We start from the raw sequence: 22,308 nt of genomic DNA on the forward strand, positions 1-22,308 counted from the left end.
TCCCTTTTGCCAATCAACTTCCCAGCTCTTAGCTTCATCCCCCTCCCCCTCCTGTCTTCTCCTATCATTTCGGGTCTCCCCCTCCCCCTCTCACTTTCAAGTCTCTTACTATCTCTTTTTTCCGTTAGTCCTGATGAAGGGTCTCGACCCGAAACGTCGACTGTACTTCTTCCTATAGATGCTGCCTGGCCTGTGGCGTTCCACCAGCATTTTGTGTGTGTTGTTAAGCTATATGTTCTTCCTATTTCTGGCCTCACTGGCGTGTGGCATGGGTAGCAATCCCAAGATCATAATCCTGGAGGTCCTGTCCTTTATCTTAGCATCTGAGCTCCTGAACTCACTTTGTAAGAACTCATCAACTCTACCTACCCATATCATTAATACCAATGTGGACCACAGCCTCTGGCTGCACGCCCATCCATTTAAAAATGTTGTGGACCGTATCTGAGATGTCCCTGACCCTAGCACCTGGGAGACAATATAACCGTCCAGGAATACCACTGAACCTCCTGTCTGTTCTCCTGAGCAATCACCATTGGCTGTATCACTACCAGCCAGTGTTCCCACTAAAGTGTGCCTGTGTGTTTTGTCACACACCTTTTGCTACTGGACCACAAAGGAATTTAACTGCACAAAAGGTTGTCATCCTCTACAAGAAAGGGTAGCTTTTTATTTTTTTTCCTTGCAGATTGTGACTTCACTTTTGGACAAGATCAAGTCAGTGTCCTGTGTGAAAAATATTCTGGTTTTCTTGCTGAAAATACTGTCATAGTTAAGCAGTACAATGACTTCAAATTTTCTGTACAAGAAAAAATTAAATCCAAACTGATTACCAGCTTTTCTGAAATGGTGACATTTGCATTTCAAAATGAAGTGATTTGTGACCTTGCAAAGTTGTTGGACATTGGCAGAACCTTTCGTGCATCTAGCACTGCCTCTGAAAGAGGTTTTAGCGGAATGAATCAAATCAAAAGTAAGCAGTAATGGGTTAAGTGAGTGGCATTTGGAAATGCTGATGAGAATTCAAAGCTCCCTGTTGGAAGGAGGATTTATTATTCTTGACAGTTTACAAAAAATGGGTAAATGCCAAAGACTGGAGGGAGAAAAAAAATGACTAAGCAACTTAAGTATGTTCATTATCTTGTTCATCTTTGTGTCTCTTATCTAATTAAGCTACAAGATTTGTGTTGTATGCAATGATTTCCAAATAAAATACCTATCTGGATATTTCGTTAACTGGCTTTGTCATTTTATAACTTTTGACCATTTCAAACAACTTTAATAATGTGTGAAAACTTGGTAGTTTATTATCCTTAGAACAGCTTCAGGTTTACTTCCACTTAAACATTCGGTGCACATATGTTGTTGTCACTGGGCAAAAAAATTGCACAGCACATTGTGTTTGCACACACTGGTCATTACAAATTAGAGGGAACATTGACTACAGCTCACCTTTTCCTCCTCCCTTCCTTTCCGAACCATAGAACCAGACAGTGTCAGAGACCTGACTGCTGTGGCTTTCCTCTGCAGGGTCATTCCACCCTGACAGTATCCAAACCTGTTGTTGAGGTGAATGGCCACATGTGTACTCTGCAGCAGTTGCCTATCCCCTTTTTGCCTCCTGACGATCACTCAGTTACCTGTATCCTGTACCTTGGGTGTAACTACTTCCCTGTATGTCCTGTCGATCAACCTTTCAGCCTCCCAAATGAGTCAGAGTTCATCCAGCTCCAACTCTTTTACATAGGCTGAAAGAAGCTCCAGTTGGATTCACTTCTTGCAGGTGAAGTTGTTCAGGACACTGCAGGGCTCCCTGCTTTCCCACATCCCACAAGAGGAACATTCCTGCCTGGCATCTCCAATGCTGTACCTGTGCAATAAGACAGAAAGAAAAAAATAAATGAAAATATCCATCTATAAGCCCAGTCTTTCCTTGCTGAAGCCTCTATGAGCCAAAGCCTGAACTCCTCACTCCAACAATGGCCCCTCTACTTAAACCTAGCTTCTTTTTATTGGCCCTTGCCAAGTGCCTAATTATGCATAATCCAATGTCTCCTCAGGAACTGTGGCACACAGAATATCCCCACTGCCCTCATTCACTACTTTTGAACTCTTTCTCCTGCTACACATACACTTGTGTCTTCTTTGGAACTATGGCACATAGAATGAGAACTGTGGCTGACAAATTGAGTTGTTTACTACCATAATTGCCTGCATGTCAGTGCTAACTTTTCAATTGCCAGTGCAATCTTGAAGATTTCAAAAGTACGTAATGGTTGTTATTTAGTTTACTTTCCAAATCAAATAAATACAATGCACTATTTTATAATTAATGTCTTATAAGTGCTGATAGTTTCTTAATGTGTTTCAGTTTCCAACAGGACGTCACTTCTGTGACATCTATTGGCATGGAGTGTCTTTTCATGATGGTGAAGTTAGCTGCTCAAGTCTAGTCAACAAATACCCAGGTACGTCCATGGTTTAAGACAATTCGTTTTTTTTTAAGCTAGGCTCTGTGTTTTAATTTTAGTTAATGCATTTTGCTGGTAGGAAATTACACAGTAGTTGTAAGTAAGTTTCATTCACTATTTTAGTTCTAACAAAGAAGTTCGCTGAGAATCAGCAAAGTGCAAGTGGTATATGTGAGCTCGATTTCAATTTTTTTCAGAGGAGTGGATAGGTACGTGGGTGGTAGGGGTATAGAGGGCTATGGTTGTGGTGCTGGTCAATGGGACTAGGCAGCTTAAATGGCTCAGCATAGACCAGATGGGCCAAAGAGCCTGTTTCTGTACTGTACTTTTCTGAGTCTGAGTGCAAAAGGATGGACCTGTTCTTGTCAATGACTGCATCAGTTAAATTTAAAATCATACTTATCTTTCCATGTTAGTAGCTTAAACTACTATTTGAGTGATTGTAAGTGTTTAAGTGACAATAAGATTCATTTCAAATCTACCTTGTTGAATTTCCTGCTTTTGAATTAAGCTGATTAAGGATGTGGAGTTTGCATTTGATAGACAGAAAACTGCTGTTTTACTGATTTCTTTATTTATTGCTGCATAAAATGCTTGTTGCTAGTGGCATTGTTCTGGTTCACAGAAATAAAATTGACATATCAGATGTCAATGTCATTTGTGCTCAGATCAATATTGATGTCTGTGTTATAGAAAACAGAATTTCAAAACCTCAGAATTCTCACCCCTAGATTTGCAGACAAGTAAATTCACAGTGGTATATTGAGTTTAAAATTCAAGAATCAGTTTCAAATGTTCCTCAGTTGTGTGCACTATGAGTGCAGAGATCTTTGAAATCAGTAGCAGCAACTAATTTCTTCTCTGCCAATAATTACTTTGCTACTTATTCTCTGCCAATAATAATAAGGCCATGTCAATAAGACTTCTAATTCCTGCTCTTAACTGCTATTTAATGTCGGAATGTGGCTTACTTGGACAGGGAATTTGGCCTGTGTGTGGCCAGTATGTGATGTCAGAGAGCGATACATGCTCTTTGGTCCATTAAGTACATGCCAACCACAGTGCCCAACCAGATTGTCCCAATTTCCTGTGTTCAACTTGTATTCATTTTAGGCTTGTCTCCGTCATGTACCTAATCTACTGCTTCTTAAATGGTACCATTTCCTCAGGCAGGTTATTCTACATACTCACCATTCTTTGCATGAAAGAGACACAACACAAAATGCTGGAGGAACTCAGCAGGCCAGGCAGCATCTATGGAAAAAGGCACAGTTGACGTTTTGGGCCGAAACATTGACTGTACTTTTTTTTTTCCATAGATGCTGCCTGGCCTGCTGAGTTCCTCCAGCATTTTGTCTGTGTTGCTTGGATTTCCAGCATCTGCAGATTTTCTCTTGTCTACATGAAGTCTTTCTAAATATATTTTTCCCTTCTGCCCCCAAATTAATGTCCCCTAGTTTTAGTCTCCCCTGCTTTGGGGAGAAAACAGTTTCCATCAACTGTATCTATGCCCTTCAATTTTAAACATTTCTGTAAAGTCACTCTTCACTCTCCTATTCCAAGAATTAATGATGTAGTCAAGCCCTGTAACTCAGGCCCTTTAGTCCTGGCAACATCCTTAAAACTTTTTGCTTTCTTTCCTCATCTTTCCTATAAAACAGGGTAACTAAAAGTGTGCATACAACAAGCTTCAGCCACACCAATGGCTTATACAACTGCAAAAACTGTCCTGTGTGCCCAAAAAGCATTTTTCACTTTGTACTTGATTTGCTGTTTTATACAAACTAGGCACTGATACTGTTGGGTTCCTCTGTTCCAAGACACTCCTTTATGCCCCACAGTTCATACTACAAGTCCAAGTTTGTCTTGTTTGTCTTCCAAAATGCATCACCTCACAGTTATCTGTATTGAAATGCATTTGTCATTCTTCAGCCTACTTCCCTAACTGATAAAAATCCTCTTGTAATCTATGATTTTCACTATCTAGTATACCTTCTAATTTTGTGGCATCCAGAAACTTACTGATTAAATTGTGTGCATCCACATCCAAATCATTTGGGTATATAAATAAAGCATAACACGGTCATATCACCAACTCTTGCAGGATGTGACTAATCACTGGCCTTCATTCGAAGAAACAGTTTCCAGCCACCATCCTCAGCTTCCTATTTTTGTGCCAATTTTGAATCTACCTAACTAGCACTTCCTGGATTCTTGGATTCCATGGGATCTAACTGTTCGGGCTTATCATAGGCCTTGTTAAAATTCAAACAGACAACATCAACAACACTACTGTTTTCTGTGTTTCAAAAAAACTCTTACTCTCAATGTGGCCTTCTATATATTGGCGAGACCTGTTGCAGACTGGGAGATCGTTTCGCTGAACACCTACGCTCTGTCCACCAGAGAAAGCAGGATCTCCCAGTGGCCACGCACTTTAATTCGACATCCCATTCCCATTCTGATATGTCTATCCACGGCCTCCTCTACTGTAAAGATGAAGCCACACTCAGGTTGGAGGAACAACACCTTATATTCCGTCTGGGTAGCCTCCAACCTGATGGCATGAACATTGACTTCTCTAACTTCCGCTAATGCCCCACCTACCCCTCGGACCCCATCCGTTATTTATTTATATACACACATTCTTTTTTTCTCTCTCTCTCTCCTTTTTCTCCCTCTGACTATACCCCTTGCTCATCCTCTGGGTTTTCCCCTCCCTCCCCCTTTTCCTTCTCCCTGGGCCTCCTGTCCCATGATCTCATATCCCTTTTGCCAATCATCTGTCCAGCTCTTGGCTCCATCCCTCCCCCTCCTGTCTTCTCCTATCATTTTGGATCTCCCACTCCCCCTCCCACTTTCAAATCTCTTACTAGCTCTTCCTTCAGTTAGTCTTGACAAAGGGTCTCGGCCCGAAACGTCGACTGTACCTCTTCCTAGAGATGCTGCCTGTGTTACGTAACCAGTAACAATGAATATTAATCGAGACAGGTTATATAAAAACCACCAAACATTTATTAAACACGTATAAACGATAAGGGAAAAACAAAGGAAAACTTTAACCGGAGGTTAACAGGTACGCAGCCATTTATCAACTCCACTTGGCTCTGGTTCTTAAAGCGTTAAATGCGAAACCAGTTCTTAAAGCGATACAGTCAGATATAGTTCTTAAAGTCCAACAGTTTTACACATGCAATTGGGAGAGACTTCTCTGGAGAAAGATTTCTTCACAGACGCACCTTTACTGCTGGTTCTGTCCACAGGATTCCGGATGCCGAAAATTAACAGTTTAAATCGACTGACCTTAAATTCATTTTACAGAGAGAGCACCTTTTTGCATGAACTCATTGCCCTTTTACAAGAGTTATCTCGATGCAGGTTCTCTCCGACGAAGACTCAATAAGGTCGATTCTTTATTAAACTGCCAAACGATGCCGACTTCTCTCGATCCTTCGATGAATTCTTCACTCTCCCTTCAAATGTCAGAATTAAGCAAATTGGCACTTCCAGCCACAAATTTCCAGTCCAAGTAATATGGAATCTTTCAACAGAACGTACAACCGTTTTAAAAATGAAACTGCGTCACAAAACACAAACACGCAACAGAAACGGAGGCACAACACGTTCTACCTGGAAATCTACAAACTCAAAAACTGACTGCGTCACCTGGGTCGACCCTTATATAGTCACGGGGCACATGTCATCACGTGACCTCACATTGGTGGGAAAATCACATCAGGTGACCTCCAAAAGACCATTACATCATTCTCAAAAAAAAATAGATCTCCTTGAGCATGTAACACCTGGCCTGCTGTGTTCACCAGCAACTTTGATGTGTGTTGCAAACTCTTAAGCAGTTTGTTCAAAGGTCCAATTTAATGTCAGATAAATGTATACAATATACATCCTGAAATGCTTTTTCTTCACAAACATCCACGAAAACAGAGGAGTGCCCCAAAGAATGAATAACAGATTAACTGTTAGAACCCCAAAATCTCTCCAGCTCCCCTCCCTCCCATGGGTAAGCAGCAGCAAGCAACAATCCCCTCCCTCCACTGGCAAAAATAAGCATTTGCACACGCCACTGAGCACTCAAGTGTGAGCAAAGTAATAGCAAAGACACAGACTTGCAGTTACCGCAAAGACTTTGCATTTCACCCAGTATACAACATGCCACAGGCTCTCTCCTTCCCTAATAAGGGAGAAGGAGGTTTCTCTGTTTTCCCAGCGAGTGTGGAGACATAACAAACACCTCGCTGGTTACGATGTTAAAAGTCCATTACGTCACTTTTTTCAAGCTCTGTGCCTGAAGATCTTGGGTCTCCGGGCACACAGCCATAGATATTTTGACTCCCCTGACAACACACGGGTCTCCTGCCCTGACACCGACCCTTGATCCGCCAGTCTCCAGAGCCCCAAGATCCAAGGCTTCCAAATCCAAGCTAGTCTCTTAGGCCAAGCCCTAGGCATGCTGAATAACAGCCAGTTATGAAACCCTGAGAGCGGGTCCCATTCCCGCAAAGAACCGAAGTCAGCGTGTAACTCCAAGTCAGGGTCTTCAAAAGAACCCTGAAAGGGAAAAATAAAGATATTAAAGATGGAAATGGGGCTGTTTCCAAAGATGCAACCAAAGGAGTTGCTGTTTAGTGCCATCATTACACAGCTCCACCTTCAGAAGTTCGTAAAGCAAGTCTTGCACACAAAGCCATACGGACTACTCCTAATCAGACCATCTATCAAAATACCAGTAGATCCTATCCCTCAGAATTCCTGCCATTAATTTCCTCATTACTGACGCCAGACTGACCAACCTATAGTTTCTTGTCTTTGCTGTACAGTTTTAAATAATGGAACATTATTAGCCACCAGTTTTGAAGAGCTTCACTAGTGGCTAATGAAGAAGGAAATGTCTCTACAAGGGCCTTCAATTTCCTCTCTAGCCTTCCACAAAACATGGACTTGGGCACACTATGGGGATTTGTCCACCTTAATGCACTGCAAGGCTGAAAATGCCTTCTTCCTGGTAATATGAATGGCCTCTGAAATAAATATCTTCACTTCTTTACCTTATTTCTTGAGCAACCACTATTTTCTCCTCGGTAAACAGGAGAAATATTCATTACAAGTCTCCCACCTCTCCCTCTCAGTTTGTGATGATTGCTCCATATTTTGATGGTCAAAGTGGGCATACAAAGCATTGAACTTATCTGGGAGCAAAGCCTTGTTGTCACCCATGTCACTTGGTTTCACTTTGTAACTGGTAATAGCATTCAAGCCCTGCCACAGCTGTCAAGCATCCTTCATTGATTCAAGTGTGGTCTGGAATTTCCACTTCGCTGTGAGATAGCTTTCCAGACATCATACCTGGATTTCTTGTATCTTACTTGGTCACCAGACCTCAAAGCCACTGATCTTGCCCTCAGCAGGTGGTGGATCTCATGGCTCATCCAGGGCTTCTGGTTGGGGAAGACGCTGAATGTTTTAGTGGGGACGTACTTGTTTATGACTTCTTATAAAGACTGTGACAACCATGGTATAATAATTCAGATCCTCTGTATCCTTAAACACCACTCAGTCCACTGGCTCGAAGCAATCCCATAGCCATTCCTCTGCCTTCCACAGCCATCTCTGTTGTCCTTGCCTCTGAAGCCTTGCCATTTAGCCTCTGCTTCTATATTGGTTTATTCTATATTGAAGGACAGCTCAGTGATCAGATTTCCTGAAATGTGGTCTAGGCTTCAGGCTCAACTGCTGCTGCTAGCCTCTGAAAGAAATCCCCCCCACCTCCCCCCCCCCCCAAACCGTATCCAGAATGGATATTCGTAAGCAGAATGGCTACAAGGAAAACCTGCACTAAATACCTACTACTTTTACTTTTCCTGGTGGTCACAGTCCATTTGAAGCCTTTACCTTGGGTGTGACTACCTCTGTAAAAATCTCATCTTACAAAAGATGATCAGTAAGTTTCTGGATGCCACAAAATTAGAAGGTATATTAGATAGTGAAAATCATAGATTACAAAGGGATTTTTATCAGTTAGGGAAGTAGGCTGAAGAGTGACAAATGCATTTCAATATAGGTAACTGAGGTGATGCATTTTGGAAGATAGATGAGAGACTAAATCCCAGAGTGTATCCAAATCTAGCTCCAATTCCTTGACTTAGTTTGTCAGGGGCTGTACCTGGGTGTACTTCCTATAGATGTAGTCATCAGAAAGATCTGTCTTTCCACATTTTTATAGGAGGGACATTCTACTGCCCTAACTGCCATCTTTGTGTATTCTGAATGAAATACTCAGGATGAGTGCCAAAATAAGATCTTATGCACCTACACCGATACCTCAATTCCTAACCTCTCAATTTATGTTCCATTCCATTTAACCTTACCTACAATTTATTAGAAAAAGCACCCTCCAATTAGCCAATCAATGAGAATTGCCTTTTTAGAGTTCCTGCTCTTGCTCTGAGCACCAGGGCCAACAAGAATTTGGGTATATCAGGAGGGAAGAAGTTATACTTGCATGTTTCTGTATTGGATATACAAGGTTGAATAGTTCCTTGTTCAGAACTGATATGCATGATACAGGCATTTGTAGGAAGTGCCTTTGACTAGAAACAGTGTCACATATATTGTTTGAATGCAGGTCCTATGGGGAAGCTTCTAATTGCTAAATTGAGATCCTTAGGACAGACATAGTTTAACATGGATAGTTTGTTAGGATATCACTGCCATCATAATGTATGTAAGTATTTGACTTTCTGAAAAGCATACTTTTTGAATTTTTTTTTGAGGAGGCGGAATTAAAGGGGCTGTTTGTTCTGTCTCTTTGATCCATACTCCAGCCCAGTAGATGGCGGTATTGCTCCTTGCAACGGTCTGCAAACTGCCAGTACAGTTAAAAGATGATTGAATAGCTCAGTTTTTGAAGGCATTGAATTGGTTGAATTCAGTATATATTCTATGAGTTTTTTTAAATTTAGCACTTATTTTTCATAGGCCGTGATTTGTTTGCTAGTATACTGTTTTATATAAACCTTAACTATGTATTACTACCCAAGGCTCTAATAACTGCAGTATTTTTCCCTTTTTAGGAATGATGGAAATGACACGTAAAGTCAATTTTAGTCGAGCAGTTCGAACGATGCAGGAATTATTCCCTGATGAATACAAGTTTTATCCTCGTTCTTGGATTTTGCCAGAAGAATACCAAAGTTTTGTAGATCAGGTAAAATACTGAGAAAATTGTATAACTGCATCAAATATAAATTGGAATATCATTCTTCTTTTGCACATTTATAATAAAGGAAGTTGGCTGTAAAGCTTAACTTTTCTTTTATTTAAAGAATGTCACAGGTGAAATCTGAAGCCCTTCCTGTTAGCTATTGATATGAAGAAGATCTAAAGAATATGTTTTAGTTTTAGAAAACCGTCACCTCACAAAGGATTTGTGAGAAATTCATTCTTGTTTCTTGCTTTTTCCTTTCAAAGCCAATGTAAACATCAAAAATAGTTTTTTACATTTAAAATGTGCCATTGAAAGATATATCAGACCTATTAGTGGCAGACCAGTAACGATAATGATTTTTTTTGTATTTGGGATCACCACTCCATTTTTAGGTACTTGATAGGTTTTCTTTTTGTAAATGTGATACCATGCTGTTAAGCAACTTGAGGAAAAGAATGGTCATTGAGATCACACTGCACCAATCTAGTAAGTATAGCTGGTCGGTGGTAAAGTAGCATCAGCACTGGACTTTTGAGGCGAGTGGTCTAGGGTTCAAATCTGGCAGCTCCTTGCATGCTTTCCATCCGTGCTGGGTTGAACGTTGAGCTAGCAACCATACCTCGTAAAAAAAGACAAATGCTAAGGAAACAGCAAAAACACTGCTCTTTGCATCACGAGGTGTGAGAAAGGAACAGCTAGTAAGAAAAAATGCTATTTATGCAGATATGACATCATGAATTTTGAGCAACCTTTTGAAAATTGAAGGAGTATGTTTACTTAGTTTATCACTTACTAAGTGTTTTCTTAAGTAGTTTCAGTATTTTGAAACTTTTTTGTATCATCTGATGTCTCCAAGGTAAGACTTTCAGCTTAATTTAGTTTAAAAACTTCATCACTTGTAGTAAAAGAATAACTGAATTTCTGTACCGTAGAAATGTAAAGTTCAATATTCTGAAGCTACCTTTGTAAGAGTTATCAAAAGAAAATTTTTGAACAAAGCGTTTGAAGACACCGTAGACAGATGCTTGTTCAAAGGGGTAGGAGGAATGAAGATAGATGAGAGACCAGAACAATGTTCAAACGCTTAGGACCATGTGACTGTAGATATAACACCAGTTATACTTGCATCCAAAAATGGCAGTGATACCTATCAATCAATGACAGACAGGGACATGACCGTGAAAAAATAGAATGAAAGCTTTTAAAACCAAGGCACTGGAGGGGAAAAAAAGCAGTTGATGAAGGGAAGTCTGCATAGAATTGTAAGGAGTAGATAATACCCAAAGAAGCTATGCATAACAGAAGTGACCAAAGAATTTAGTGAATGCCATTAAACAGACTTATGAAGAGAATTGATTAAAGATTTTCATAAGCGAAGGTTGTGGTTTGTGGAACTGGCAATAGATTATTGATTTGGTTAGGAAATTTTCTGATCAGCTAGAGGCCCAAAGTGAATAATACTGACTCTTTGACTACCAAGTTAGAATATTTCAAATGAGAAGTTGAATATCCTTTAAATCGCAGTTGAGTTTCTATAATTTTCATAAGTTGTATTAATCTAGAGATTTTTGGAGCACTTTATTTTCTGATATTTGTAATACATTTGTCTTCTACTTGTGTTGCTGCAATTGTCCTTTATGATGCATTTATTAATTATAAATACAGTTAGTATTAATTTAAATCCAGTCATCAGTTTGATACAAATAGAATGTGAAATACATTAATCACTTCAGTAACATATAAACACAGAACAGGCCATTTGGCCCGCAGTGTTGTGCCAAAACAATTAAATTACTAATCAAATGACTAATCTCTTCTGCCTACACAATATCCTTATCGTTCCATTTTCCTCACATTTATGTGCCCATCTAAATGTCTCTTAAAAGTCCCTAATGTTTCTGCCTCCACTGCTCGGTGGGGGGAGAGAAACTTTCCTCTCGCACCTTTTTTGAAATTACCCCCTCTTTCCTTGTATGCATGCCCTCTGGTATTAGACATTTCAATCCTTGGGGGAAAAAAATGTCTGTCTACTCTATCTAAACTTGTAAACCTCTATCAAATCTCCCCTCACTCTCTACCACTCCAGAGAAAACAATCCAGTTTGACCATCTTCTTGTTATAGCACATGCCCTCTAATCCACACAGCACCCTGGTAAACCCCTTCTGCACCCTCTTCAAGCCTCAGCATCCTTCCTATCATGTATAGTTGTGCCAGAAATATTCATGACAATCTCTGGATGCATCCTGCAGGATTGATGGACCAGAAGAGATGGTGCAGATACATACAAGGAGCATCCTTATAAATCCACAGCGTTGGCTATAAACCTTACAAAGTTCAGTGACATAAGAGCAAATGAGACAAGAAAACTTCCTCCTGATTTCCATATACAATTTCCAATATACAATTGATGAATTAGTTGTCCTCCATCTTGTTAAACCTGAAGTACTGAGAAGATGATCCATTTCTCTTTCCAACCTAGATACTCATGATCATCAAAACCAGTTTTCAGCCAATAGTTGTCACTCTTCATGACAAGAACAGACTCTTGATCAATGGATTTTGGAAAGGCTATAGGACCAGACAATATCGTAGCTGAAACAGTGAGAATTGAACTCTAGAACTAATCTTTTTTCCCCCTGTAGCTGTAGCAAGAGGGCTGTGTTTAATATTCCAGTTCAGCCACTGTAAGTGAACTTAGTTAGCCTTCTAACTGGTTGCAGTACTGCCTGGTATGGAAAGACCATTACCATCACTGCCTGCAAAGGTTTGGAAAAAGCTGCAGAGGAATGCAGACCTGTGGGTACTAGCTTCCCCAGCATTGGTGACATCTTCAAAAGGTGATGCCTCATGAAGGCAGCATCCATCATTAAGGACCCCCTATTATCCAGGACATGTTGCCTTTTATTGCCACCATCAGAGGGGAGGTACAGGAGCATGAAGGCACACATTCAACGTTTTAGGAACAGCTTATTCCCCTACACAATTAGATTTCTGAATGGACTATGAACCCACCAATGAACACTACCTCATTATTTTTGCTCTTTTTTATTTGCGCTGCTTATCTCATTTAATCTTTAGAGTGTATTTCTTATTATAATTTATAGTATTTTTGTTGCATTGCACTGCTGCTGCAAAACAAGTTTCATGATAGATGACAGTGATATTAAACCTGATTCTGAAGTAGGGCGTAGATATATTAGGAAATAGCAAAGCACGATGGGTATATTGACATAACTGGATGGGTGATCAGAATAAAGGAGCACAGATATAGCTTTAAACAAATGTAAAAGAGAAAGTGACATTAAGCTAAAAGATAATTTGAGAAGAGATGCGTAAGAATGTCGACATCATTAGAAATTCATTCTTTGGTATGACAGTTTTGAGCATTAATCCTTGCTGGTGTTGCTTGTATCCCAGAAGCTATTTCTTGAAACCATGAAAAACTGCTTACTTTTTTTTTGATGCTTTCATTTGCAAACGTAGTGAGATTTTCACAGTGAGCTGTGTTTTCACACATTTAGTTAGACATTTTATTTTCAAGTACTAAAATCTTTTTGACAAGCCCTATTTTCAGAGGTGTGAAGTCTGTGTACTTGACCTTGTTATCTCTAAGTATTTCCATTTTTAAAGATCAAATGTGCACTGTAGAATGGAAAATGTAAGAGGTTCTGTAGAGTCTGGAAATCTTAAGCAACACACAAAATGCTGGAGGAACCTAACAGGTCAAGTTATGGAGGAGAATAAACAGTTGACGTTTTAAGCGAAGACCAGATGAAGGGTCTTGGCCCAAAACGTTGACTGTTTCTTTCTCTTCTAGATGCTGAGTTCCTCCAACATTATGTGTGTTACTATAAAATGGAAGTTTGTTCACTGCAAAAACATTCTGTACATTATCGAAGATGACTTGTTATGCAAACCCATGTATCTTTGTGTTTTATGTATAATAACATTTTCTTGGGTACATTAGGTAAATCTATTTGCACTGGGGTTCAATCACCTTTAAATATGGACATCACTTTTTAATGTGTGTATGGGTTCGTTTTGCTTACACTATTGCCCCTCATTTGTTTTTTTAGCTGAGAATATGTCCATATGATGGCAGTGGAAATTCTATCAAGCTGTTGTAGAGTGTAATGACATTGCCACTATGTTGTATCACCTAATTTGTTTCACATTGTGCATGTACTTATTTAAGAAATCAAAGTAGATCTTGTATTCTAAAGAGCTGTTAAAATTCCTAGAAGAAGCTGAATTTTGGATCAAATTCAAAAATATAGAAACATAATGAATAACCAATCTCTGTTTTTTAATCATTCCTGCAGTTCAGAGTCTCTCTGGTTTCAGATGCTTAACTAGGTAAAAATATCACTTCTGCATCTACACTGCAAAGTCTTATGAGAATGTTGTATTTTTCATTTTTCTAAATTATAGGGATTATAGGATCAGTCTACTTGCTCTCTCTCCATTGGACAAACTTGTCTTCCTAATAATCAATGGGATGGACCTTTGTTGCACTCTTGTATTACAATTACATCCTTCCTTTGGTATGGAGACAAGACCTGTACACAGTAATCGAGTTGCAGTATCGCTAGGGCTCTACATAATTTACTACAGTGTTTTTCCTCTTGTACTTACATAGCCTTCCAGTAAAGTTCAACATAACATTGGTCTTTCTGGTCACTTGCTGTACATGTACACTATATTAACGTTCGATGTACAGGGTCTGCCAGGTCTCTTTGAATACCTAAACCCATTTTCTAATCATTAAAAAAAATTGGTTCTTCTACAAAAGGAGCAGACCTTGCATTTTCCACATTATTTTCCATTTATCATGTCCATGTATATTTACTGACTTTGTTTATATCTCCTGAAGTGTTCCTGCATCTTTGCCACAACCCATGCAGCTTTGTATATTAGCAAATTTGAACATGTGATTGCTAATCTAAATCAATAATGATCACGAACAGCTGAGGACAAGTCAGATTCCAATTGCACCTTACTGTTAAAACAACCTTCCAAACTGAAATAATTTGTTTATGACCACTTTTATCTGTTAATTAAGCAATCCTGGGTCTATATCAATGTATTACCCCAGTGTCTTGTATACTGACTTCAAAGTTCAAAGTAAAGTTATTATCAAAGTACATATACTATGTCACCATATACATCTCTGAGATTCAGTTTCTTGTGGGCATATTCAGTAAGTCCATAATATTATAACCAGAATAGAATTAATGAAAGACTGTAGGATGTTCAACCAGTGTGCATAAGAAACAAACTGTACAAATATAAAAAATAATAAGCAATAAATATCAAGAATATGAATGAAGAGCCATTTCATTGATGGGACAAGTAAATTTATCACCTTGGTTCAAGAGTCTGATGGTTGAGGGGTAATAACTGGTCCTGAACCTGGTTGTGTAAGTCCTGAAGCTCCTGTACCACCTTCGAGATGGCAGCAGCAAGAAAGTTCCTGATGATTGATGCTGCTTTCCTGCTGTAATGCTTCATGTAGATATGGTCTATGGTGAGGAGGGCTTTACCTGTGATGGACTGGGCCATATCCACTACTTTTTGTAGGATTTTCCATGGAAAGCCATTGGTTTTGATACAGGCTGTGATGCAGCCAGACGATATACTGCACCACATATCTATCGGAGTTTTTCAAATTTTAGATGTCATACGGAATCTTTGCAAACTCCGAAGCAAGTAGGCTTTCTTTATTGACTCTTTGTGCACCTTATTGAAGACCTCCTGAAAGTCCAGATCCAATTCACTGATGCCCTATTTCTAGCTACAACCTCAAAAAATTCAAATAATTGTTCAAAACATAATTTTATTTTAACAAATCTGTGTTTACTTGTCCTAATCTAATTATCATATTTTATTGCCTTGTTGCTGCTTCATTAATGATAGTTTCCATGCTTTTCCCTTCTACTAATTAATCTGTAGTTGCCCATTTTCTCTTACTTGTGTTTCTTAAATAGTGGGGTTACTTTTCCTACTTTTCAATCTGTCTGATCCATGCAAAATTTTGAATGATGACAATCTCTATCTTCTTTTTCACCTTCTTTGAAAGTCTGGGGATCTATCGATGTCAGTCCCTTTATCTTCATGAAAGTTGATTTCTTTAAATTCCATAATCATTACAGACCTGTTATCTTCCAGTATTTCTAGATGTGTGAGATCTCATGAAGAAGGCACAATGTATTTGCTTAGTCTCTCTACCATCTCCATATTCCCCAGCATAATTTCTTGGTTCATCCTTCTCATTTCAGCATCTCCTCTAGCAATGAGACCTCTGTTTTCTTTAAATCAAATTTTTCTCCTCAAATCGCCTTTAAAACTCCTTGCTCTCACCTTAAACTATGCCCTCTTGTTTTTCATATCCCTATCCTATCTATTGCCTCTTGTATACCTCCCTCAAGTTATCTCTCATCCTTGTTTGCCCCAGGTAAAACCTAGTCTATCCAGTGTCATAAGAACATAAGAAATAGGAGCAGGAGTAAGGCCATCCGGCCCATCGAGCCTACCCCACCATTCAATAAGATCATGGCTGATCTGTCCGTAAACTCAGCTCCATCTACCTGCCTTTTCTCCATAACCCTTAATTCCCTTACTGTGTAAAAACTATCTTAACTGTTTCTTAAATATATCTAGTGAAGAAGCCTCAACTGCTTCCCTGGGCAGAGAATTCCACAGATTCACCACTCTCTGGGAAAAACAGTTTCTCCTTATCTCCATCCTAAATCTTCTCCCCTGAATCTTGAGGCAATGTCCCCTAGTTCTAGTCTCACCTACCAATGGAAACAACTTTCCTACTTCTATCTTGTCGATCCCTTTCAAAATTTTGTATGTTTCTATAAGATTCCTCTTATTCTTCTGAACTCCAGAGAGTATGGTCCCAGGCAACTCAATCTCTACTCATAGGTTAACTCCTTCATCCCTGGAATCAACCTGGTGAACCTCCTCTGCACTGCCTCCAAAGCCAATATATCTTTTCTCAAATATGGAGACCAGAACTGCACACAGTACTCCAGGTGCAGTTTCACCAGTACCCTATATAGTTGCAGCATGACCTCCCTGCTCTTGAATTCAATCTCTCTAGCAATGAAGGCCAACATTCCGTTTGCCTTCTTAATAACCTGTTATACCTGCAAGCCAACTTTTTGCGATTCATGCACAAGCACTCCCAAGTCCCTCTGCACAACAGCATGCTACAATCTTTCACCATTTAAATAATAATCTGCTCTTCTATTATTCCTTCCAAAGTAGATGATCTCGCATTTACCAGCATTGTATTCCATCTGCCAGACCTTGGTCCATTCACTAATTTATCTATATCCCTCTGCGGACTCTCCACGTCCTCTGTGCATTTTGCTTTGCCACTCAGTTTAGTGTCATCAGCAAATTTTGCTATGCTAAGCTCAGTCCCCTCTTCCAAATCATCAATATAAATGGTAAACAGCTGCAGGCCCAGCACCAACCCCTGCAGCACCCCACTCACCACTGACTGCCAACTGGAGAAACACCCATTTATACCAACTCTCTGCCTTCTATCGGTTAACCAATCCACTATGCATACCAATACACTTCCTCCGACTCCATGCATCCGTATCTTATTTATAAGCCTCTTGTGCGGTACCTTATCGAATGCCTTCTGGAAATCCAAGTATACGACATCCACCTGTTCCCCTCTATCCACTGCACTCATTATGTCCGCACTCTGGAATCGGTCTTCCAACCCAGGCAACATATTGGTGAATCTCTTCTGCACTCTCCTCAGCACATCCACTTCTATCTATCTCATATACTGGAGATTTGTGCACTTGAACCTCAATGTCCCTCTGTTCATCTACATTCCTGCACTCCCTACCATTTACTGTATATGTTCTATCCCTATTAGACTTGTTGGGTTTTTGTGCTTTATTTAGATTTCATCTCGGATTTCCGAGAGTAATAAACAATGGTATGAATTTGAACTTTTTTCTTTCATTAACTTGTGTAATACTGGTAGCTATCATTGCAGACTACTACTGGGCAATTAAATAATCTAGTGCAAATGTTGTTCTAATGAACCAGCTGATGTGATTGTTGGTAGAACAATGAGTTTCTTCTGTTTCTTTCTTTCTTTCTCTCTTTCTCTCTCAATGCTTGTTATAATTAAGAGCTGTAGCCCTTAACACAAAAGAGGAATGGAAAGGAAATGATGAGTTATGTAAATATATTAGGGCAAGATTTGGTAAATATGAAAAACTAAAGAAATATTCAGTTTTAGTACCACAGATAAATTGTCAGCTATGGCTTGATCTAGCACACGTGCCTTAGGATAAGAAAGGAATGTATGGAGGGATCTTGGGATCCAAATGCACAGCTCACTGAAAGTGGCCACACAGATAGCATGGTGAAGAAGGCATATGGCATGCTCACCTTCACTGGTTGGACTCCTGGGGGGAGGGGGGAAAGAGTAACGGAAGTAGATACAGAAGTATGTTTAAAAGGCTGTTGATGGACACTTCAGTCTGGAGAGATATGGATCATGAACAAGCAGAAGATAATTAGTTTAATTTGGTATCATGTTGAGTGCAGAGGTTGTGGGTTGAAGCACTGTTCCTTTGCTGTACCATTCTATATTTTATGAGTTCAGGAAACGCTGCAGAAGCTGTGTCACTGATGCCCATTATTTTGTAAAAGTACTTCATTATGGGGTGCTGTCTTTCTGATTACTTAAAACCAAGACCCTATCTACCCCTTAAAGTATGTTGTAGCAATATTCAAAGTAGAGAAATAAGCTCTCTTGATGTCTATGCCTATAATTTTATTTTCTAATTACCACTAAGTCAGAGTTTGCCATGCAGATAAGTATACTTTCAGAGGTTGCACATTAAGTAGAGCACATATTGTAGGTAGATAAGACTCTACCTTTTCATATGTGACTTTGACAAAACCTAAGAAATTGTAATTTTGTGCAAAAGCTTACACCTTGGGGAAAGGAATTAGAGCTAGGGAAAAAATACAACAAAATTGGGAAGTTACATTTTTAGGAAGAAGGACTTGCACTTGTATAGTATCTTCCTTAACCTCAGGAAGCCCCAAAGCAATTTGAAGTCAAAGAATTACTTCAAGAAGTGTTGTCTTTATTGTGAAGTAGGAAATATGACAGTCAATTTCTGTACAACAAGCAATATGATATTGACTAGATAACCTCAGATGTTTATTGAGGAATAAATATTAGCAGAGACAACTTCATTACTTTTTGAAATATTATTACAGCATTTTTCATAATGTTCTCAAAGACTGGACAGGGACACTATTTAATGTCTCATGTGAAATACATTCCCTCTAATAGAACAGCACCCCCTTAGTACTAAGTTTGGGCATTAGCCTATATTTTTGTGGGCACATTTTTGGAGGGGGACTTGAACCAACAACCATCTGACTGAAGTAAGAGAGCTACCCGGTTAACTATAAGAAAAGGGGAAGTATGTATTTTTTAATTTGAAAATGTGACTTAAGAGGCAATGAAATGAAACCTCTCAAAATCAAATGCTTTGACAGTGAAAGTCATGGTACTTAACTTCCATGGGTTAACACAGGAAGACAGATCAAGGATAACCGAAGATAGAAGGGAAAATTGGATTTTTATCCCCACATACAAGGTATAGCCCTAGATAGAGTGGACACAGAGAGGATGTTTCCAAGAGTGGAGGAGTCTAGTACCAGAGGACAGAGCCTCGGAATAGAAGGACGCCCCTTTAGAACAGAGCTGAGAAGAAGCATCTTCAGCCAGGCTGTGGTGAATCTAGAACTTATTACCACAGACAGCTGTGGAGACCAAGTCATTGGATACACAGTGAATTCTGGTTTATTGTGTCATTGGTTAATTAGGGCAGTTGCTTATTTGGGAAACTTTAAAGAACAAACATAAATCGAAAAAATAGCCAAATTCCCTTAATTTATTTGGGACACTATGGTACTTAGTTGGGGCAGGAGATTGTTGACAAACAGTTTCTAGCTAGCTTCAGATGCGTGCACTTGGGTGGCCATTGGACTTGGAGTGAACAGTTTTTAAATAGCTTAAATTGTGTGTGCTTGTGTTCAAAAAGCAGTGATTATTATCACTGAAAGTTAGTGAGAAATAATTTTGCTCACTGTGGTTTTAAGCATTTAGACATGGAGATGCCAGAAATGGCCGGGAGTGAAAAGGAAATAACTTCACTAGGAACTTGAAGGTATCAACAAATATCTTGAATATTGCATAAAAAAAAGAATTGGAAGATGCAATCATTGATAGCATTGTATGAAGGCAGTCCATTATCTACACTAGGTATCTGTACTAGGTGTCTACAGTAGGTCAAAAAACCATGTCAGCGTATACCTTCGTTAATACCTACTAGAAGCTAATTCAGCTTTATAGTACTGTAGTAGTGTTGATAATGTTCTACTTTGTTCTGTATTTCATTAAAAATATAATTTCTTACTGAGTTTGTCTCTTATACCTTTATAACAATTTCCATGAAACTTTGGCTAGTTGCGGCAGCTGATGAATTGGGCCAAAATGTACTTGTCCCAGTATGTCCCAATTAACTTGAATCCACAGTACTTAAATCAGAGGTTGGTTTGTTCTTGATTAGTAAGGTTGTCAGAGGTTATGGGGAGAAGGTAGGAGAATGGGGTTGAGGGGGATAATAAAGCAGCCATTATTTAATGGCAGAGCAGACTCGATGGGCTGATTAGTTTAATTCTGCTCTTGTTTTATGGTCTTGTTGCATAATAGAACATGGAGGCTGTCAAACGCATTGCACAACACCCTTTTTTTTAAAGTTGTGCCAGGACACCCATGGTCCTTGTTTCCCATCCAAAGGTAGTAGACATAGATCCCAAAGAAATGTTCACTATACAGGTTTCCCCCACCATCCGAAGGTAGAATGTTCCTGTGAAACGGTTCGTAAGCCGAAATGTCGTAAAGCGAAGAAGCAATTACCATTTATTTATATGGGAAAATTTTGTGAGCGTTCGCAGACCCAAAAATAACCTACCAAATCATGCCAAATAACACATAAAGCCTAAAATAACAGTAACATACAGTAAAAGCAGGAATGATATGATAAATACACAGCCTATATAAAGTAGAAATACTTTTCCACAATCATTACTGCACTGTTCTCCGTAGCGAAAATCTCACGCAAGCGCCGTCAGCAGAAAATCTCACGCAAGCGCTGTTGGCAAAAACACGGCGCAAGCGCTCTCCAGTAACCTTTAAGCTATGAAGCTGCCAAATCATACCAAATAACACGTAAAAATACACAGCCGATATAAAGTAGAAATAATGTATGTACAGTGTAGTATCACTTACCAGAATTGGTTTAGCGCTGGGCGCACTGATGATGGTGTGTTAGGCTGAGTCATCGCAGGTTGGGTGGTGCAGTGGCCCCCACCCTCCGGGCCACCGACCGATACCCATCCATGAAGCATGCAGGGGTCGAAGGGTAGCCGGGAGGCACATAGCACATCTTGAAGAAAAAAGCCGAAACAAACATGCTAATTAATTAGGTGCCGCCTGGCACGTAATTGTCGGCCCAGATCATTGCTGATTTCCGATTGCGTCGTCTCTGATCTGGGCCGACAATTGCGTGTTGGGAGGCACCTAATTAATTAGCATGTTTATTTCAGCTTTTTTCTTAAAGATGTGCTGTGTGCCTCCTGGCTACCACTGCATTCTCTGCGAATCAGTATCTGTCCGTGGCCTGGAGGTTGGGGTGGTGGGACACTAGGGTGTCATCTCGTCATCGTCTGTTTCCATTAGGGCAGGCAGGTCATCTTCTATCTCTGCCCGCCTCGATGTCGAAGGTCGAGGTTCATTGCCTGCTGTGGCTGATGTGGAAGGCTTGCTTGACTGCTGAGCCTCGCGCATTTTTCCATCACACAGTTCTTTGTAACGACTCAAACCATCCTGCAAGTATCCCCTACACTGACGTACCCTTTCAAAATTAAAGTCATACTTTATCATTACTCATTCAGTTTCGATTGTTATCCTTTTTTCTTCCTATTGCATCAGCTCTTCATCTATCAGATCTTGGTCATGGGATGCCAAAACCTCTTTAACATCATGTTTGTCAGCTTCCACAAGCCAAACTCACTTTGTCCTTACTTCGTTCACCACGATCGAAATGCTTAATTATGTCTAGTTTTACACTAAGTGTAACACCCTCACGAGCTCTTTTAGGCTTTTCCGATACCATAGAACTCATCTTGCAAACGACTGCTCACAGGCATGTGTTTAAGCAATGCCGGCGAGAATGCAGTTCCGAATTCGGGGAGAGCGGCTGCTTGAGGCGTGCTGCCTTTTATCGCCCGCTGATTTTTTATCACGCACTACTTTGTTTCGTAACAGTGAAAACACCTTCTGAAAGCGAAAACAGGGTACTAATGTAGGTCCTTCATAACAGTGGGGTTTCGTAAAGCGAACGTTTGAAAAGTGGGGGACACCTGCATTCACTAGCATAAAATTAGAGCTGAGGAGGGAGTTCGGCAAGCGATACTGGTTTTCATATGGTAAAGCATAGTTATGTCTATGGATACAGACATAGAAAATAGGTGCAGGAGTAGGC

At 39.8% G+C, this 22,308-nt stretch overlaps 1 protein-coding gene across 1 annotated transcript in view; it reads left to right on the top strand.

Moving 5' to 3' along the window:
* Positions 1-22,308, top strand: part of ttll11 (tubulin tyrosine ligase-like family, member 11) — a 181,172-nt gene that overhangs the window by 9,558 nt on the left and 149,306 nt on the right. The window contains exons 2-3 of the mRNA XM_072240034.1: positions 2,372-2,468; positions 9,563-9,696. Of these exons, the coding sequence (XP_072096135.1) occupies positions 2,372-2,468; positions 9,563-9,696 (231 nt within the window). The remainder of the gene's footprint in view (positions 1-2,371; positions 2,469-9,562; positions 9,697-22,308) is intronic.

Source organism: Mobula birostris, chromosome 22 (genome assembly GCF_030028105.1).
Source record: "Mobula birostris isolate sMobBir1 chromosome 22, sMobBir1.hap1, whole genome shotgun sequence".
In the NCBI taxonomy this organism is placed as follows: domain Eukaryota; kingdom Metazoa; phylum Chordata; class Chondrichthyes; order Myliobatiformes; family Myliobatidae; genus Mobula; species Mobula birostris.